General features: G+C 40.0%; 1 protein-coding gene across 1 annotated transcript in view; it reads left to right on the forward strand.

Annotated features, from left to right (window-relative positions):
• The first annotated feature begins 695 nt into the window (after positions 1–695).
• The window catches only part of LOC136874719 (annexin-B12), a 118,312-nt gene continuing 99,830 nt past the window's right edge, over positions 696–19,177 (forward strand). Inside the window, exon 1 of the mRNA XM_067148382.2 lies at positions 696–818. Within this exon, the coding sequence (XP_067004483.2) occupies positions 702–818 (117 nt within the window). The 5' untranslated portion in view covers positions 696–701. The remainder of the gene's footprint in view (positions 819–19,177) is intronic.

Here is a 19,177-nt window from a genome sequence, read left to right on the forward strand (position 1 = left end):
TTTATAATAATATGTAATGTTAAAAGCCTAATTAATATTTTTACCGATAAAATTATCTCTTTTACAGGAGAGAGCTAAGAATAAATAGCATAACTCCTTTGTCGTTAATATTCTCGGTTTTTCCGGTAATTTTCGTTAGTATCTAATGATAAAGTACAGTAATGTATAATCACTCATTCATAATAGTAGGCCTAAGTCACTTCGAAATGCACCAGTAATCGTATTCAGTATTTTGGGAACAATAATTGACTTAGCCCCAACTTCTGACATAACCGGTCAGCCGACTATGTACACCGTACCGATATGCTTTTCTATCCTTCGAGTCGGGTCCTTCTGATATATTGCTTCTATTCTGTACAGTCGAATTCTACGGCTCAGAAGTAAAGGGTTAGATTTCGTCCCTACTACCGCATCATTTTCTTTTTTAATTAGTAATTTTGTATGCTAAGGAGAAAAACAAACCACACTGTATATAACTGATGCATCAACGCCTTTCGCGTTCTATTCAATGGAGGCAAAGCACCTGCTTGGCCTAATCAATCGTTTCTACAAATGTGAATGTTTTCCATCTCCACGCAAAGCTCACGTGCTCCTGCGCACACACGTAAAATCCTGTCCTTTGCTCGAACTTGCGTAGATTCCTGAAGTGAATTTGTTTGCGTCATTGTGTATAATACGTAGTGTTTAGACTTCTTCCTAAAATGCGTGTCACGTTTGGAAGACTGTTGAGTGTTGCCATGCCCACAAAAAACAGAAGTCCTTCAGTTGATATTTCTTCTTCATCCAGTCTTGGGTTCCACCAAAACGTGAAAAATAATGTGAGTGAGAATGACTTTCCACTTGCGATTTCGTAACACATTATGATATGTCGTTTTACTTGCACCACTTGTACATATTTTCATAATTGTATAACATTTCAAGATTATGTTATGATTAGCATAATTATCTATACTAGATAAAATAAGCTGCCGCTGGTTCTTGACAGAAAAACTTCTTCTTTTCTTTTTTCTTTTTTTTTTTTTTTTCCACATACTGAATTCTATTTCGAACGAGGTTCATAAAGTCTGAAGTGCTCATTATTGCAGATTGTTTCTACACGTATGATTTATTGCATCAATTATCCATTCCTATTATAATATCATCGAAGTTTTGTCGATAGAATGTGAGTACGTTGCCGTATGGTTTATATCTTTGTATGCTATATGGATACGTCATAAGTAGGGTGAGGATTTATAGGCACTAAAAATACCCAAAATAGGCACTAAAAATCTACCCAAATATAGGCCCACCACCTCTGCATTTAAAATTACTCAGCGCATGTGAATCGTTCTCAGCTAAAGGTTTTACGCCAAGGGACAGGTGTTACCAAAATCAAGAAAAGGTATTATTATTATTATTATTATTATTATTATTATTATTATTATTATTATTATTATTATTATTATTATTATTATTATTGAAGACACTTACCTCTTCCAGACAATAATGATGATGTCAACGGAACACTTGAAATGAATCAAAGTCAGCACATTACGACGGACAACCAGATATTGTTCCAAATTTTGAACAGTAAAACGTTGCCTGTTGTCGGCTAACATATTTTTAACATATTTCACATGAGGTCAGCGGACAGTATGTAAGAGCAGCTAGCTCTGCTGGAGTGAAACCTGGTTGTGGTACTACGACTTTCCTTTTGAGAACAGCAACGATGGCCAAAGCATCTTTCCAGCTGGGATTCCTCCGCATTGTACTGTGAAATTTGGCTCTGATTTCATCTTCTATCGCTGCATTAAGGAGCAGTGGTCGCCTCCACCTCACGAATCCCTGCAGCCTTCACAAGAGAATTCTCGCTCCTCCAGCTGCTTTATTTTGGAAGGTAGCTGTTCAAACTTGGAAGAAACGTACGTGAGACCATTGAAAATCTTGGGGTTAGCCAGTGCAGGATGCAGATTCAAGGCCAGCTCGCTCCAAGTAGAATCAGAGGACAGATTGTTGTCAGGTTGTCCTTTAATCACATTTAAGTGCTTGTCTTTAGTAGCTACCTCCAAAGAATGCCTGCTTTTCAGCGGCTATCTGGTAAAGAAACTAACAAAGTAGAGATGGGTAGAAAAATACGATTTATAAACTTAATATTTGTCGTTATAGGCACTTAGAATGCAAAATATATTTTAAATAGGCATTTATTGGCACTATAAAACCCATGTTTTTCCAAGACCAACTACAACCTATTGTAGTAGTTGGTCTTGGTTTTTCCTTCACAAATCGACTGAAACAGATTTTAGACTTATGAACCTACAATTTTGGGTTGAGGATAAAAACAGGCATTAATGACGAAATCCTCGCCTTAGTCATACGTTAACGAACCTCTACCAAGGTAAAATATCCAAAGAGGCAGTTATTAAATAGGTATCTTATGATTATTGCAGTGGATGTTGGGATGTCAGACCTGTTGGTGTTGTGAGATATAACGGATTTTATTTTGGGAGTTTTACATTCCGCTTCGAACTAGTGTGAAAAACAAACATAATTGAAATGACACAAGCTCGGATATTCGCTATTCGTCGACTACTTTAGACTGAGAGTGGGTATCCGAATATTCAGAATACGCCAACATTTCTATTAAGTATAGTTATACTACACAAAACAACGTAGGAATGAACAGTAATTTCCTCTTTGGGATTATTTAGGAGGCCTATCTGTTTCTATTTCTAATTCCATCCCAAAACCTTGTTTAATTTCGAAGGAAATAATTTACTATAGGGTACGCGGATTGCGATGTAAGATGAGAAGAATGATCACCGGATTTGTATAGCCTATAATTTATTCGTTGATAATTATGACCGTTTCATGAGATGTTATGAACTTCGTAGCCGTAAGTTCCATGCGGATCGAAACTCACAATTACATCGTCCATTCCTAAAAATATGTCTATTTTAACTCTTGGCAAATAATGAAGTGGAGTTGGAATTTTTTAAACTTGTTTTCCTGTCTAATCTATTATGCATTTTGTTCCTTTAAATTGCCCAATTTATGTATTTATAGATTTTTCAGACTCTGTCGATGTAAAGGCTGCGTAGCGGCCTTCGGTTCAGAGGATCCTGTCCGGTCCAGGGAATTACTTTGGCGCAAGGAATGGATACTTGTTTTTTTCTTAATACACACGTCACTAACTACCACAGAAATGCGTAATAGTTGAATACACCCATCCATATAAGCTTGATAACAAGAATGGCATCCGATCGTAAAAATGGGCCAAGTCCAGGTGAGCGACACAGTACACCCGCAAGGCCCTAACAAAGAGTGAAAAGCGACGGAGAAATGAAAGAAGTACCTTATGAATTAAATTATAGGAAATAATAATGTTATTTGCTTTACGTTCCACTAACTACTTTTACGTTTTTCGGAAACGCCGAGGTGCCGGAATTAAGTCCTGCATGAGTTCTTTTACGTGCTAGTAAATCTACCGACACGAGGCTGACGTATTTGAGCACCTTCAAATACCAACGGATTGAATTAAATTATAGATTAAAGCAGTCTTTAATGTTTCATGAATCGTAGTAGAAAGAAAGAGTAACATTATCTGAGTGGATGGTACAGACTGCTGCTAATTGTTAGTTATAAACTTTTATTAACTCCCATCAGTTACGGTACATATAGTAATATTCCTTATTGTCTGCGGGGATTTCTACGACCAGGAAAGAATGGCCCAAAAATCTTTAACTCATATAGGCCTAGTATAATAATTGCTTATTATATAGGCCCACAATTTCTACTCGCTTATTTTTACGTCGCACCGACACCTATTGGTCTTATGGCAACGATGGGATAGGACAGGTATTCGCCTAGTGTAAACATGGAAAACCACGGAAATCCATCTTTAGGTGCCGATAATGGTGTTCGAACCCACTATCTCCCGAATGAAAGGGACATATGATCACACTGCTACATTTCTGCTGAAAGAAAATATGAAGAATTTTGTCGTTCTGTAAACGAGACGTGTTCTTTCTGTTTTACTGAAGTTAAAAGCACAACCTATAGGTTACTACGATATTCTTAAATAAACATGTTGTTACCCAATACCGGTAAAATATTTTACATATTTTGATGCTAGACCCTCTGAAAATCAAACAAAAATGCCAATAGTAGGCCTACACTTATCAATATCTTCATACGGCAGTGCTGAAATTGGTTTACTTAATACACCGCCACGACTACCTATTTACAGCTATTCATTGCACTCAAAAGAACTCATTACACACGTGCATCTCATAATAAGGAATAGCAAACTAAACCAGTGAAGGATGCTGTAAGGAAAGATTCCCTAAGGCTATTGACACTCAACTTGATGGTGATGGTGGTGGTAACAGGACTAACTTTCACTCTCTACCATCTACAGGGATGAAAGCTGGGTGGGTGGTCTTCACTTGGCTTAACACCCTGTGCCAACCGAAGAATGGAACTAATAGCCATCTTATGGCTGCATGTCTCCTAGAGTTTTCTTCCATTGATATTATGTTGGCCTTAGACAGGCTCCACCATGCCAAACAAGACTTAGCACAGTTCATAAAACTCCAAGAATTGGAGAGTTTCCGTTCAAGTAGGGCTGACGCCATAGATATTACTTTACTAAATAGATGAATTGGGTAGGATATTGGAATTGTATATGCTCGTCTGAAGGAGAAGTTTGACGATTTTTTTATAATACTTAAATTAAAAGCATAGGGCCATGCCACGGTGCCGCTGGAGCCGCCACTGATAATGTAATAATGTATTATTTAAACATATCCAGAGTGCAATTAATATTATTATTCCGTTAATCCCATACCGATGGGTTCACGGGCTCGAACTATGTCACACGTGGACTTGGTCCTGTTTTACGGCCCGATGCACTTCCTAACGTTAATCTTATGTGGAGGGATATTTTCACTATTACCTGTTTCTGTGGTGTTTGGGACAAACCCAGTCCCCGAGTCAGAGGAATTAATCAGACGCCATTAAAATCCCGGATCGGCCGGAAATCGAACCCGGAACCGTCTGAACCGAAGGCCTCAACGCTGGCCATTCAGCCAAGGAGCCAGGCATCTCCAGAGTTCAATAAAAAGAGAAAAATATGTTTTAAATAAGTAATCTATATTATATTTTGAAAAATAGGACCCCCCTATTCTGTACAACCACGCCATCTTGAGGAAAACATGATTACGACCGTTCAGCTTTTAACAAAAATAATGTTCATTCAAGTCATCTTACAACTAAATAAGCTTAATTTGCTATGATATTCTTACATTTTACTTTTAAGTATCACAGAAGACACAATTCACAACTAAACATGAGTCACACTAACCGCTTATTTTTTGTCGACGATTTTAGTTGGAAGAACAAAAAACCCGCCAGTAACTGAGCAGGTCAAGTCAAATATACTCATTTTGACTTTTAATGTGCTTACCAAATTGTTTAATTCCTGGATCTTGAAATTAATTGTAATCCCCAATTCATAGCTCACTGAAGATATTTCTTCCCTCGGGTAATTGCAGTAGAGATTGAAGCTTATATTGGAGGTTAAGGGCTAGGTAGGTCTAAAAGAGTGGGAGAGGACTGAATCGAACCTGGGATATGTAACATCTTCTATTATTATTATTATTATTATTGAGCTTTTACGGCCGCATTGGACCACTGTAGACAATTTCTTTCCGGACTTCTATGATGTTTTATGTTTTCTTTTCTTTTCTGTTCTTCCAGTATTTCTTCATTCTATCTGATCGTTGTCGTTCTTCTGAAAATACCCTTTTAGCCGTTTCTCTTTTATCACATTTTGGTAGGAATCTAATTTTACTATTCTTCAATTTATTTACTTTGTTTGATTTATTCTTTAAATCCTCCAGTGTTATGTCTAATTCCTTCATGTCTTCTTTTATTTCTTTTATCCAGACACGTTGTTGTTGTTGTTTTTGTTTGCATAGCTTTTCCAATATTCTGCGTATTAACCTGTCTTGAAGTGTTCTCAGCAGATGACCAAAGAATGATATTCTCTTCTTTCTTATGAAATCATCTATATATTTTAAAAAATCCTTAAAAAACAGCTTTGGCCAGTTCGTCCGTCCGTTCTACTGGTCCGATTTGCTTCATTTTGTTTCATTCTCTCCGGAATTACCTGCCGGTGAATCATGAGGGATTGACAGGTCTCGAAGTTCAGCCAACTTTGAACAGTCGTAAAATAAAGTCAGTAGTATAATTGGATGGTTCTGGCGCCTCCTCCTCCTCCGGCTCTCGGGAGAGGCCTCCTCCTCCCGCGGGAAATTTGAATTTTGGCGGGAAATTTGAATTTTGGCGGGAGATTTGAATTTGTAAACAAAGCCACGTGCTTTTTGACAGCTGTCATCGACAACAACGCATCGCTAACCTCAGTACTGCCATCTTGACGGGCCTAAACCTCACTAGTGCCAACTTAACCTAACTAGCATGAGGTAAACAAACCCACGTGTTTTTTGACAGCCACGTGCTTTTTGACAGACAACAACGCATCGCAAACCTCAGTACTGCCATCTTGACGGGAATAAACCTTAGTGGTACCAACTTAACCTAACCAGCGAGAGGTAAACAAAGCCACGTGTTTTTTGACAGCCACGTGCTTTTGACAGATTTGTAAACAAAGCCACGTGCTTTTTGACAGACAACAACGCATCGCAAACCTCAGTACTGCCATCTTGACGGGAATAAACCTTAGTGGTACCAACTTAACCTAACTAGCGAGAGGTAAACAAAGCCACGTGCTTTTTGACAGCTGCCATCCGCCATCTTTGAGCACCGTGCTGCCCTCTTTCGTCACCTGTCATCGGCAGTGCTGCCATCTTGACGGGTCTAAACCTTAGTGCTACCAACTTAACCTAACTAGCGCGAGGTAAACAAAGCCACGTGCAGCTGTCATCCGCCATCTTTGAGCACAGTGCTGCCCTCTTTAGCTACTTACCTTTGAGGCGGATAATTTGAAAAATGCTTTTTGACAGCAGCCATATTGCATCGTGCTGCCCTCTTTAGCTAGATACCTGTGGTAGCAGACAATTCCACGTGACAGCAGCCATCTTTGAGCACCGTGCTGCCCTCTATGTGGTGGCGGCAAATTCCACGTGCTCTTGTTTGGAAACAAACTCACGTGCTTTTTTGACAGCTACCATCCACCATCTTTAATCAACAGAGCACAGTGCTGTACTCTTTAGCTAGATACCTTTGAAATGTGGTGGCGGCAATTTGAAAAATTCTATGTGCTCTTGTTGGGAAACAAAGCCACGTGCTTTTTTTTGACAGCTGTCATCCGCCATCTTTAATCAATAGAGCACTGTGCTGCGGGCAATTTCGTTAGCTGTCATCCGCCATCTTTAATCCAGAGAGAACAGTGCTGCACTCTATGTGGTGGCGGCAAATTCCACGTGCTCTTGTTTGAAAACATACTCACATGCTTTTTTGACAGCTGTCATCCGCCATCTTTAATCCAGAGAGAACAGTGCTGCACTCTATGTGGTGGCGGTAAATTCCATGTGCTTTACAAACCTATGTGCTTTTCTGACAGCTGTCATCCGCCATCTTTAATCTAGAGAGAACAGTGCTGCACTCTATGTGGTGGCGGCAAATTGAAAAATTCCACGTGCTCTTGTTTGAAAACATACTCACGTGCTTTTTTGTCAGCTGTCATCCGCCATCTTTAATCACCGTGCTGCCCTGTGACGGCAAATTCCACGTAGAAACAAAGCCATGTGCTTTTTTTGACAGCTGTCATCCGCCATCTTTAATCACCGTGCTGCCCTGTGACGGCAAATTCCACGTAGAAACAAAGCCATGTGCAGCTGTCATCCGCCATCTTTAATCACAGTGCTACACTCTATGTGGTGGCGACAAATTCTAAATGCTTTACAAACCCATGTGCTTTTCTGACAGAGCTGTCATCCACCATCTTTAATCACCGTGCTGCCCCGGTGACGGCAAATTCCACGTGCTCTTGTTTAGAAACAAAGCTTTTAATCCAGAGAGAACAGTGCTGCCCTAGTGGCGGTAAATTCCACGTGCTCTTGTTTGGAAACAAAGCTTTTAATCCAGAGAGAACAGTGCTACCCTGGTGGCGGTAAATTCTACGTGCTCTTGTTTGGAAACAAAGCTTTTAATCCAGAGAGAACAGTGCTACCCTGGTGGCGGTAAATTCTACGTGCTCTTGTTAGTTCGTGATTTAAAATCTAAGCTAGCTGTAAATCCCCGATTCTCGACAGATTCTTAATCCGAGTTGTCAGGAAAGGCAACCAAGAGCTTAGATACTACTAGTTTTGCATCAGGGAGGGCGACTAGTCTTAAAAACAAATTCTTGCGATTTAAAATCTTAGTCAGGAAGGACATCCGGCCGTAAAACAATAGTTCGTGATTTAAAATCTAAGAATTGCATCTAGCTGTAAATCCCCGATTCCCCGTGTTAGACGTTGTAAAACAGATTCTTAATCTGAGTTGTCAGGAAGGGCAACCGGTCGTAAAACTATGAGGTTAGATACTGCTAGTTTTGCATCAGGAAGGACAACTCAACACATTCATGTGATTTAAACACATTTTTATCCCCAAGAGAATCGAACCCGAGACTACCGGGTGAGAGGCATGCATACTGTAGGCTATAGATTTGTTCTACAGTCCTCGAAGTATCAGCACAGTCATTCTGAGCGAGTTGTGTAGAATGCATGTGTTAGCTGAAATTGTACACGTATCTTCCGGCTCGACCTTGAACGAAGACACTGATAAGCGGCTTGTAACTCGCGAAGGTCTTCTTAGCTGAGTCCCATGTAAGCTCTTAAAACATAGTACCAATTAAGGTTGTAAAATATTCTGAAATAGCCCTCCTCTGTAGTGTAGTAGTTAGCTGCTACCCTCGGGGGTCCGAGTTCGATTCCCGGCTCTGCCATAGAATGTGTAGCATTTAGCCTATGTAAGTTCCTAACGTAAAATATCATGATTGTACGGAGAGGTTAAAACACACACAGTGCCTACTCCTATCGAAAGAACCTGCACGGTACCGGCATGTAGGCTTCTCCTGGTGAAGGAGCTTGCACATGGTTTAACGCCTCCTATCAACAGCCCTTACTTAATGCTGGCTTTTTTTCGCACACCCCGCCTCACACCATACGACCGGCTGCCCTTCCTGACTAGGATTTTAAATCGCAGTATACGTGATAAATTTGTTGTAGCGGGTTTTATAACTAGATATCCCGGTACCGATACATAGCCTACTCGACTGAAGAAGCCTGCACAAGGCTTATTGCCTCTATCCGACAAATGAATCAGCATCAACACTCTTGTACTCAAAAAAATCATTTTCGAAGGAGTCTGCACAAGGTTTAACGTCCCCATCAACAGCCCTTACTTATTGCTAGCTTTTTTGCACACCCCGCCTCACACCATACGACCGGCTGCCCTTCCTGACTAGGATTTTAAATCGCAGTATACGTGATAAATTTGTTGTAGCGGGTTTTATAACTAGATATCCCGGTACCGATACATAGCCTACTCGACTGAAGAAGCCTGCACAAGGCTTATTGCCTCCATCCGACAAATGAATCAGCATCAACACTCTTGTACTCAAAAAAATCATTTTCGAAGGAGTCTGCACAAGGTTTAACGCCCCCATCAACAGCCCTTACTTATTGCTAGCTTTTTTGCACACCCCGCCTCACACCATAGTTTTATACGACCGGCTGCCCTTCCCGACTAGGATTTTAAATCGATATCCCGACATAGCCTACTCCTACCGAAGAAGGCAGCTTAACGCCTCCATCCAACAAATGAATCACACTCAAACACTCTTCAATCATTCTCGCTACTTCGGAAGATAGCGGGTTCGAACTGGAAGCCGTAAATGCTAGGCGAGGGGCCTGCGCGATCGTCATTACATGATCTAGCTTTAGCTCAATACCTACAGGTAAGGAATACCGCGTATGTACCCTCGAGAAGTCGAGGATCACACGCTAACTTTCCAAGGATCGAACTCTTAAATTCTGACACCTCGGTATCAACAGGAGGTTTGAATACGTCAGCCTGCAGGTAGGAGCTCTTGTTTGCATTCGTTCCGACTGTACCGCAGTTGTCAGCTCAGCGATTATCATATCCGCTTGGTAACAAGCAGAATATTTAGCCGCAGCAGTCTGCGCGAAGTGCTCACAGTTCTCTGTATGCGTTTATTACATGCACACATCTCCCGTCTGCAGTGAATATTATTCTTCAGCCTTTATCTTAAGGTAAGGTAGAACTGTTAATTACCTTTTTTTATTTGCAAAGCAACTTCTACGCTAGACATCTACATTCATATATGTTTGTTCTTTTTTTAGGTACCGTTCGAAAGTACGCAACAATTTTATTCATCCCAGTAACAGCCTGCAGCACGTGCATTTTTTTTAAAGGTATGTTTTCGAACTTTGAGTTGTAAAGATAATTAGGTTAGATGATGTACCCTACACTACATTCATATATGTTTCTTCTTTTTTTTTTAGGTACGACCAGAATATTATCATTCGAGTTTCAGGCTTGAACGCACGCATTTTATACATCCGAGTAACAGTTTGCAGCGCGAAGATTTTAAGGTATGTCTGACCTCTATTCGTTGAAACTTGGTTTCTTCTAAAACATCGTAACTTTGGTCTATTGATAAATAGTTGTTCTCTTTAATCCTCACGCTATAGACGAGGTGCGTACATAGCTATGTCTGCCATCAACAGGCTGAAACTTGGTTTCTTCCGTAACTTTAAGCTAATCATAAATAGTTGTTCTCTTTAATCAACATACTATAGACGTGGTATAATTTCAAACACGTACACATAGCTATGTCTGCCCTCAACGGGCTGAAACTTGGTTTCTTCCGAACATCGTAACTTTAGTCTATTGATAAATAGTTGTTCTCTTTAATCTACATACTATAGACGAGGTGCGTACATAGCTATGTCCGTCCTCAACAGGCTTAAACTTGCTTTCTTCCGAACATCGTAACTTTAAGCTAATCATAAATAGTTGTTCTCTTTAATCCTCACGCTATAGACGTGGTATAATTTCAAACACGCACACATAGCTATGTCTGACCTCAACGGGTTGAAACTTGGTTTCTTCCGAACATCGTAACTTTAGTCTATTGACAAATAGTTATTTTCTTTAATCTGCATGTCATAGAAGAGGTTAATCTTATAATTTCAAACACGCACGCATAGCTATGTCTGACCTCAGCAGGCTGAAACTTGGTTTCTTCCGAACATCGTAACTTTAAGCTAATCATAAATAGTTGTTCTCTTTAATCAACATACTATAGACGTGGTATAATTTCAAACACGTACACATAGCTATGTCTGCCCTCAACGGGTTGAAACTTGGTTTCTTCCGAACATCGTAACTTTAGTCTATTGATAAATAGTTGTTCTCTTTAATCTACATACTATAGACGAGGTGCGTACATAGCTATGTCCATCCTCAACAGGCTTAAACTTGGTTTCTTCCGAACATCGTAACTTTAGTCTATTGATAAATAGTTGTTCTCTTTAATCCTCACGCTATAGACGTGGTATAATTTCAAACACGCACACATAGCTATGTCTGACCTCAACGGGTTGAAACTTGGTTTCTTCCGAACATCGTAACTTTAGTCTATTGACAAATAGTTATTTTCTTTAATCTGCATGTCATAGAAGAGGTTAATCTTATAATTTCAAACACGCACGCATAGCTATGTCTGACCTCAGCAGGCTGAAACTTGGTTTCTTCCGAACATCGTAACTTTAAGCTAATCATAAATAGTTGTTCTCTTTAATCAACATACTATGGACGTGGTATAATTTCAAACACGTACACATAGCTATGTCTGCCCTCAACGGGCTGAAACTTGGTTTCTTCCGAACATCGTAACTTTAGTCTATTGATAAATAGTTGTTCTCTTTAATCTACAAACTATAGACGAGGTGCGTACATAGCTATGTCCGTCCTCAACAGGCTTAAACTTGGTTTCTTCCGAACATCGTAACTTTAGTCTATTGATAAATAGTTGTTCTCTTTAATCTACATACTATAGACGTAGTATAATTTCAAACACGCACACATAGCTATGTCTGCCCTCAACAGGTTGAAAGTTGGTTTCTTCCGAACATCGTAACTTTAAGCTAATCATAAATAGTTGTTCTCTTTAATCAACATACTATAGACGTGGTATAATTTCAAACACGCACACGTAGCTATGTCTGTACTCAACAGGTTGAAACTTGGTTTCTTCCGAACATCGTAACTTTAGTCGTTCTCTTCAATCCTCATGCTATAGGCCTAACTCACAGCCATGTCCAACCTCTATAGGTTGAACATCGCAACTTTAGGCTAATCTCTATTGGTTGTTCTCTTTTCAGAACTTGTTGCATACGCTGTTCACCTAAACACTTTATTCGAAGAAAGAGAAGACACTATGTTCCCATGCGAGCTGTGTAAGGCAATGTTCACAAGACGTGACAACCTTGCACGCCATGTAAAAACAAAACATCATCAGCTATCTGCTTGCGACTATAACCCAACTATGTTCCCCTGCGAACAGTGTAAGGCAACGTTCGTAAGACAGGATAACCTCGCACGTCATATAAAAGCAAAACACCCTAGCATAACATCTGCTTTATGTGATGTTTGCGGGCTGTACTTCGCTAATGTAGAGCAATACCAGGCTCACTTAGCAGAGGTACATCAAATATCTACTTGCCCTCAGGTAGTAGTAGGGAAAAAGCGTGCAGCTACTGATGTAGCTGTAGAAAGTACTAGTAGTAAAAAACCTAGGAAAAATGAACTTCAAACTATTCACTGCGAGCACTGTAACACTGATGTACCATCTTCGCATTTTCAGGGACACTTACGGAGTAATGCGCATAAAAATAATGCGTGTAGAAGTGGTAGTAACGCAAACATCGAGGAAATTAATACAGCATTTAAAAGTAGGATTGCTAGTTACCGAATTCGCACCAGTCAAAAGTTTCAGAGCACTTCAAACTTTTTAAATTGCGTTCAACCGGATGTACAACAGCTTCTTGCTAAATCTTTGTCCAATCATAGTTTATTTAAAGTTAATTTTGAACTTTTCGCCTTGTACATTAAAAGCACGGATGAATCCGAAATAACGGACATTAAATCATTTAATACGAAGAATTTTGTCATAAGTGAGTCGACTAATTTTGGTGATGTACTTAGGGATGTCTCTAACATTATTTCAACTAAGAGTGAGGAATTTCAGGAAAAGGAATCAGGGTGGGCTTTAGTTGAAATAATGTATCTAGAAGTTAACATCAATAAGTACAATCCCATGCGAGGTTCATCGTACATCGAGCTGCCGACATGGATTCAGCAAAGAAAAGCTGTTGTAAACATCCAAAACAATGACGAAGCATGTTTTGCATGGGCGGTGATGTCAGCTTTAAATCCTGTGAAACGGAATATAGCGAATAGAACATCATCCTATCCACACTATTCAACGCAGCTAAATTTCGATAGTATAGAATTTCCTGTGCAGATAAAGGACATTAAGCGCTTTGAGGAACTAAATAACATTAGTATCAATGTGTATGGTGTAGAGAAAAAGTCTGTAGTAGGTCCTCTGTATTATACATGTCATAAGAAGAGTACTCACGTTAATTTACTCTATATTGAAAACAGTGAGAATAGCCACTTTTGCTGGATTAAAAATCTGAGTAGACTTGTTGGCAGTCAGTTGTCAAACAGGTGTAACAAAAAGTGGCTATGTGATGGATGCTTGCAGTATTTCAGAAATAAAGATCAGTTAACGAAGCATTCCAAGAATGACTGCAATCATGTACGTACAGAGATACCTACTACAGGCAATAATGTTTTAAAATTTACAAATTTTCATAAGCAGATGTGGGTACCGTTCGTGATTTATGCAGACTTTGAAGCCATCCTCACGCCATGCAACACATGCTCACCTAATCCTGACAACTCTTTCACTAATACTACACACATGCATGTCCCGTATAGCTTCGCGTATTACATCAAGTGTAGTTACGATAGTACGCTTAACAAGTTAGAGCTGTATCGAGTACATGATGCTGCTAAAGTATTTTTAGAAAGACTTGAAAGTGATGCAGTTCGTCTCGGTCGTATTCTGAATAGTAATATTCCTATGAAGCCACTCACCGACATTCAGTTAAATGATCATGAACGTGCTACAAAGTGTAGCATTTGTGATGGGGGATTTTCCGAAAATGACCCTAAAGTTTTTGATCATGATCATTTAACTGGTTTCTACAGATGTGCCGCTCATTATAGCTGTAATCTTAAGTATAGAGTTCCTAAATTCATCCCTGTAATTTTTCATAACTTATCTGGTTACGACTCTCATTTCATCATTTCGCAATTTGGAGCTTCGGATGAAAAAGTAGATATAATCCCTCAGAATAAAGAGCGGTACATTGCGTTTGCAAAGTCTGTAAAAGTAGATGCTGAGCATTCTATAAAACTGAGATTCCTTGACTCGTTTCGCTTTATGGCGAGTAGCCTCGATAAACTTTCTAGTCATTTACAGCCTGACCAATTTACGGAAATTCGACGCGTTTTCCCCGAAGAAGCGCAGTTTAATTTACTTCGGCGTAAGGGTGTTTTTTGTTACGAATATCTCGACTGCTTAGACCGCCTCGAAGAACGTGCCTTACCATCGAAACAATCCTTTTACAGCTCGCTGAATTCAGCAGATATTAGTGATGATGACTATTTACATGCACAACATATCTGGGAGCAGTTCCACATTCAAACGCTGGGTGAATACTCCGATTTATATTTAAAGACAGATGTACTTTTGTTAGCTGATGTTTTTGAAAATTTTCGCTGTGTTTGCTTGAACATCTACAGCCTTGACCCATGTCAGTATTTTACTGCACCTGGGTTAAGTTGGGACGCGATGTTAAAATACACGCGTGTGAATTTGGAGCTGCTAACGGATATCGATATGGTGCACTTTATAAAAGCATCCATTCGAGGCGGTCTGAGTCAGTGTAGCGGCCGGTATTCGAGTGCTAATAATAAGTACATGCCGAGTTTCGATACCAGTCAGGAATCTCAGTATATCGTTTATCTGGATGCTAATAATCAGTATGGGTGGGCATGAGTCAGCATCTACCGGTGAGTGGTTTCCGCTGGCTGACGCAGTGCGAAATTGATGCTTTACAGCTACACGCCCTAGGCGATGAAGCTGATAAAGGTTATTTCCTCGAAGTTGACTTACAGTATCCGAAAGAGTTACACACTTCTCATAATGACCTACCGTTCTGCCCTGAAAATATGAAGTCCCCGTACATTGCATCAACGACGAAAATGCTCATTGCTAATTTATGCGATAAATCTAAGTATATCATTCATTACCGAAATTTAAAACAGTGTTTGCAGCATGGTTTGAAGTTATCCAAAATTCATCGCGTACTAGAATTTAATCAGTCACCGTGGCTAAAGCCATATATCGATCTGAACAATAATTTAAGAACGAATGCGGTTAACGAGTTTGAAAAAGATTTCTACAAGCTCATGAATAATAGTGTGTTTGGTAAGACTATGGAGAATGTTGACAAACGCGTTGATGTAAAATTGATTACAAACTGGGATAATATTAAGAAAAGGTATGGTGCTAACTATTTAATAAGTAAACCAAATTTCCACAGCTGCACCATCATACACGAGAATTTAGTTATTATACAGATGAATCGTGTCAAGGTTAAGTATGACAAACCTACCTACGTCGGCTTCACAGTACTTGAATTGGCTAAAACACTCATGTATGAATTCCATTACGATTATATGATGAAGAAGTACGCGCATAATGCGCAATTGCTCTACACAGATACCGATTCGTTTATTTATCAAATCAAAACTGATGACTATTACAATGATATAAAGCCTGACTTGGGTAGGTTTGATACGAGTAACTATCCTGCAGATAATCAATATCATCTACCGCTAGTGAACAAAAAGGTTCTAGGTAAAATGAAAGATGAATGTGCTGGGAATATTATCGATTCATTTGTAGGTACTAAATCCAAGTCATATTGCATAAAACTCTTAAATGAATTACAAATAAAGAGATTGAAGGGGGTTAAAAAGAATGTCGTTCAGAATCAGCTAAGTTTTGAAAACTATAACAATTGCATTAAAAGTAATCCACCTGTTTTGCATAAGCAAATGTCTGTCATTAGAAGCAAGAAGCACCAGTTGTACACTCATTTAATTAGTAAGGTAGCCCTTAATAGCGATGATTGTAAACGGTTTGTCATTCCAAATTCTACCAACACGCTAGCCTGGGGGCATAGTAGAATTGATAAGTACTACTTTACATAAACATTATGCTAGAGGTGTGTGTACTTACGTTACGCTGTCTTACATCACAATTCGGGGAGGAACGCTGGTACGGCAAGTCTAAACTTGTACATTCAAGAATTGCATCGAGAAGTACGCTAGGGTGAAATGATTCGAGATAAAACTTGTACATACAAGATGTAAATAAATAATGTAGAATTGGCATATTCTTTTATTTTAGGTTAGGTATCACCTTCCTCCCGCTCCTTATTTGCAGGATAGAGTTTTTGTTTATTACTCATAGAAGAAAGAAGGTGATGAGCAGTTTCGTGAGTATAGTTCGGTAAGTATCTCGAGAACAGAATTTTTTTTTTGTCAAAAAAGCACGTAGAATTTGCCACCACCGGGGCAGCACTGTTCTCTCTGGATTAAAAGCTTTGTTTCTAAACAAGAGCACGTGGAATTTGCCGTCACCGGGGCAGCACGGTGATTAAAGATGGTGGATGACAGCTCTGTCAGAAAAGCACATGGGTTTGTAAAGCATTTAGAATTTGTCGCCACCACATAGAGTGTAGCACTGTGATTAAAGATGGCGGATGACAGCTGCACATGGCTTTGTTTCTACGTGGAATTTGCCGTCACAGGGCAGCACGGTGATTAAAGATGGCGGATGACAGCTGTCAAAAAAAAAGCACATGGCTTTGTTTCTACGTGGAATTTGCCGTCACAGGGCAGCACGGTGATTAAAGATGGCGGATGACAGCTGACAAAAAAGCACGTGAGTATGTTTTCAAACAAGAGCACGTGGAATTTTTCAATTTGCCGCCACCACATAGAGTGCAGCACTGTTCTCTCTAGATTAAAGATGGCGGATGACAGCTGTCAGAAAAGCACATAGGTTTGTAAAGCACATGGAATTTACCGCCACCACATAGAGTGCAGCACTGTTCTCTCTGGATTAAAGATGGCGGATGACAGCTGTCAAAAAAGCATGTGAGTATGTTTTCAAACAAGAGCACGTGGAATTTGCCGCCACCACATAGAGTGCAGCACTGTTCTCTCTGGATTAAAGATGGCGGATGACAGCTAACGAAATTGCCCGCAGTACAGTGCTCTATTGATTAAAGATGGCGGATGACAGCTGTCAAAAAAAAGCACGTGGCTTTGTTTCCCAACAAGAGCACATAGAATTTTTCAAATTGCCGCCACCACATTTCAAAGGTATCTAGCTAAAGAGTACAGCACTGTGCTCTGTTGATTAAAGATGGTGGATGGTAGCTGTCAAAAAAGCACGTGAGTTTGTTTCCAAACAAGAGCACGTGGAATTTGCCGCCACCACATAGAGGGCAGCACGGTGCTCAAAGATGGCTGCTGTCACGTGGAATTGTCTGCTACCACAGGTATCTAGCTAAAGAGGGCAGCACGATGCAATATGGCTGCTGTCAAAAAGCATTTTTCAAATTATCCGCCTCAAAGGTAAGTAGCTAAAGAGGGCAGCACTGTGCTCAAAGATGGCGGATGACAGCTGCACGTGGCTTTGTTTACCTCGCGCTAGTTAGGTTAAGTTGGTAGCACTAAGGTTTAGACCCGTCAAGATGGCAGCACTGCCGATGACAGGTGATGAAAGAGGGCAGCACGGTGCTCAAAGATGGCGGATGGCAGCTGTCAAAAAGCATGTGGCTGTCAAAAAGCACTTGGCTTTGTTTACCTCTCGCTAGTTAGGTTAAGTTGGTACCACTAAGGTTTATTCCCGTCAAGATGGCAGTACTGAGGTTTGCGATGCGTTGTTGTCTGTCAAAAAGCACGTGGCTTTGTTTACAAATCTGTCAAAAGCACGTGGCTGTCAAAAAACACGTGGCTTTGTTTACCTCATGCTAGTGAGGTTAAGTTGGCACTACTGAGGTTTATTCCCGTCAAGATGGCAGTACTGAGGTTTGCGATGCGTTGTTGTCTGTCAAAAAGCACGTGGCTGTCAAAAAACACGTGGGTTTGTTTACCTCATGCTAGTTAGGTTAAGTTGGCACTAGTGAGGTTTAGGCCCGTCAAGATGGCAGTACTGAGGTTAGCGATGCGTTGTTGTCGATGACAGCTGTCAAAAAGCACGTGGCTTTGTTTACAAATTCAAATCTCCCGCCAAAATTCAAATTTCCCGCGGGAGGAGGAGGCCTCTCCCGAGAGCCGGAGGAGGAGGAGGCGCCAGAACCATCCAATTATACTACTAAAGTCATTAAATGATCACTCCAATCATTGCAGGCGAAGGCTTACCCTAGCACAATATTCATTATTTACTTAGCGGATTGCATACAGTTAAGGAGCAATAGTTTTCCGTAAAGGTATCCGTGAAGCTAAACGATTAAAAATGACGGCGACTAAGAGGGGGAGGGGGGCAGTCGCTCCCCCACTTTGTAGAGAAAACATTACATTTTATTCTATCTTAGCCGGCTGAAACTAGGAATTATAGGAATTATTAAAAAACAATTTGTGCACATTTTTAATTATTAACAAAATTACTATCGAAAATACGCACAAAATGTCGTTCGTCGCGGCTAACCGATTTGTATAGCGCCACAGCAAGTAGTGGAGACTTCGTAAATGATATGAGGAAGGGTAACAGGGGTATTTTTTTGACAAGGTCGTAGACACCGAGGTGTGATTCACCTGCTTGCCGCGTGCATTCGTCAGTCTGGCAGTCTCTTTAATATTGTCTGTTAGTTTCTTAGAGTGTAGTCAAATACTAAATGTTTTTAAATTTTATAATCACGCCGTACTTCTATTTAATTGTAATACGTGTGTAATATTGTGTCTTTGGTGAAAGTTTTATTGTATAGTATTGAATCAAAATCTCAAAAAACTATTA

This window comes from Anabrus simplex, chromosome 1, assembly GCF_040414725.1.
Source record: "Anabrus simplex isolate iqAnaSimp1 chromosome 1, ASM4041472v1, whole genome shotgun sequence".
NCBI classification, from domain to species: domain Eukaryota; kingdom Metazoa; phylum Arthropoda; class Insecta; order Orthoptera; family Tettigoniidae; genus Anabrus; species Anabrus simplex.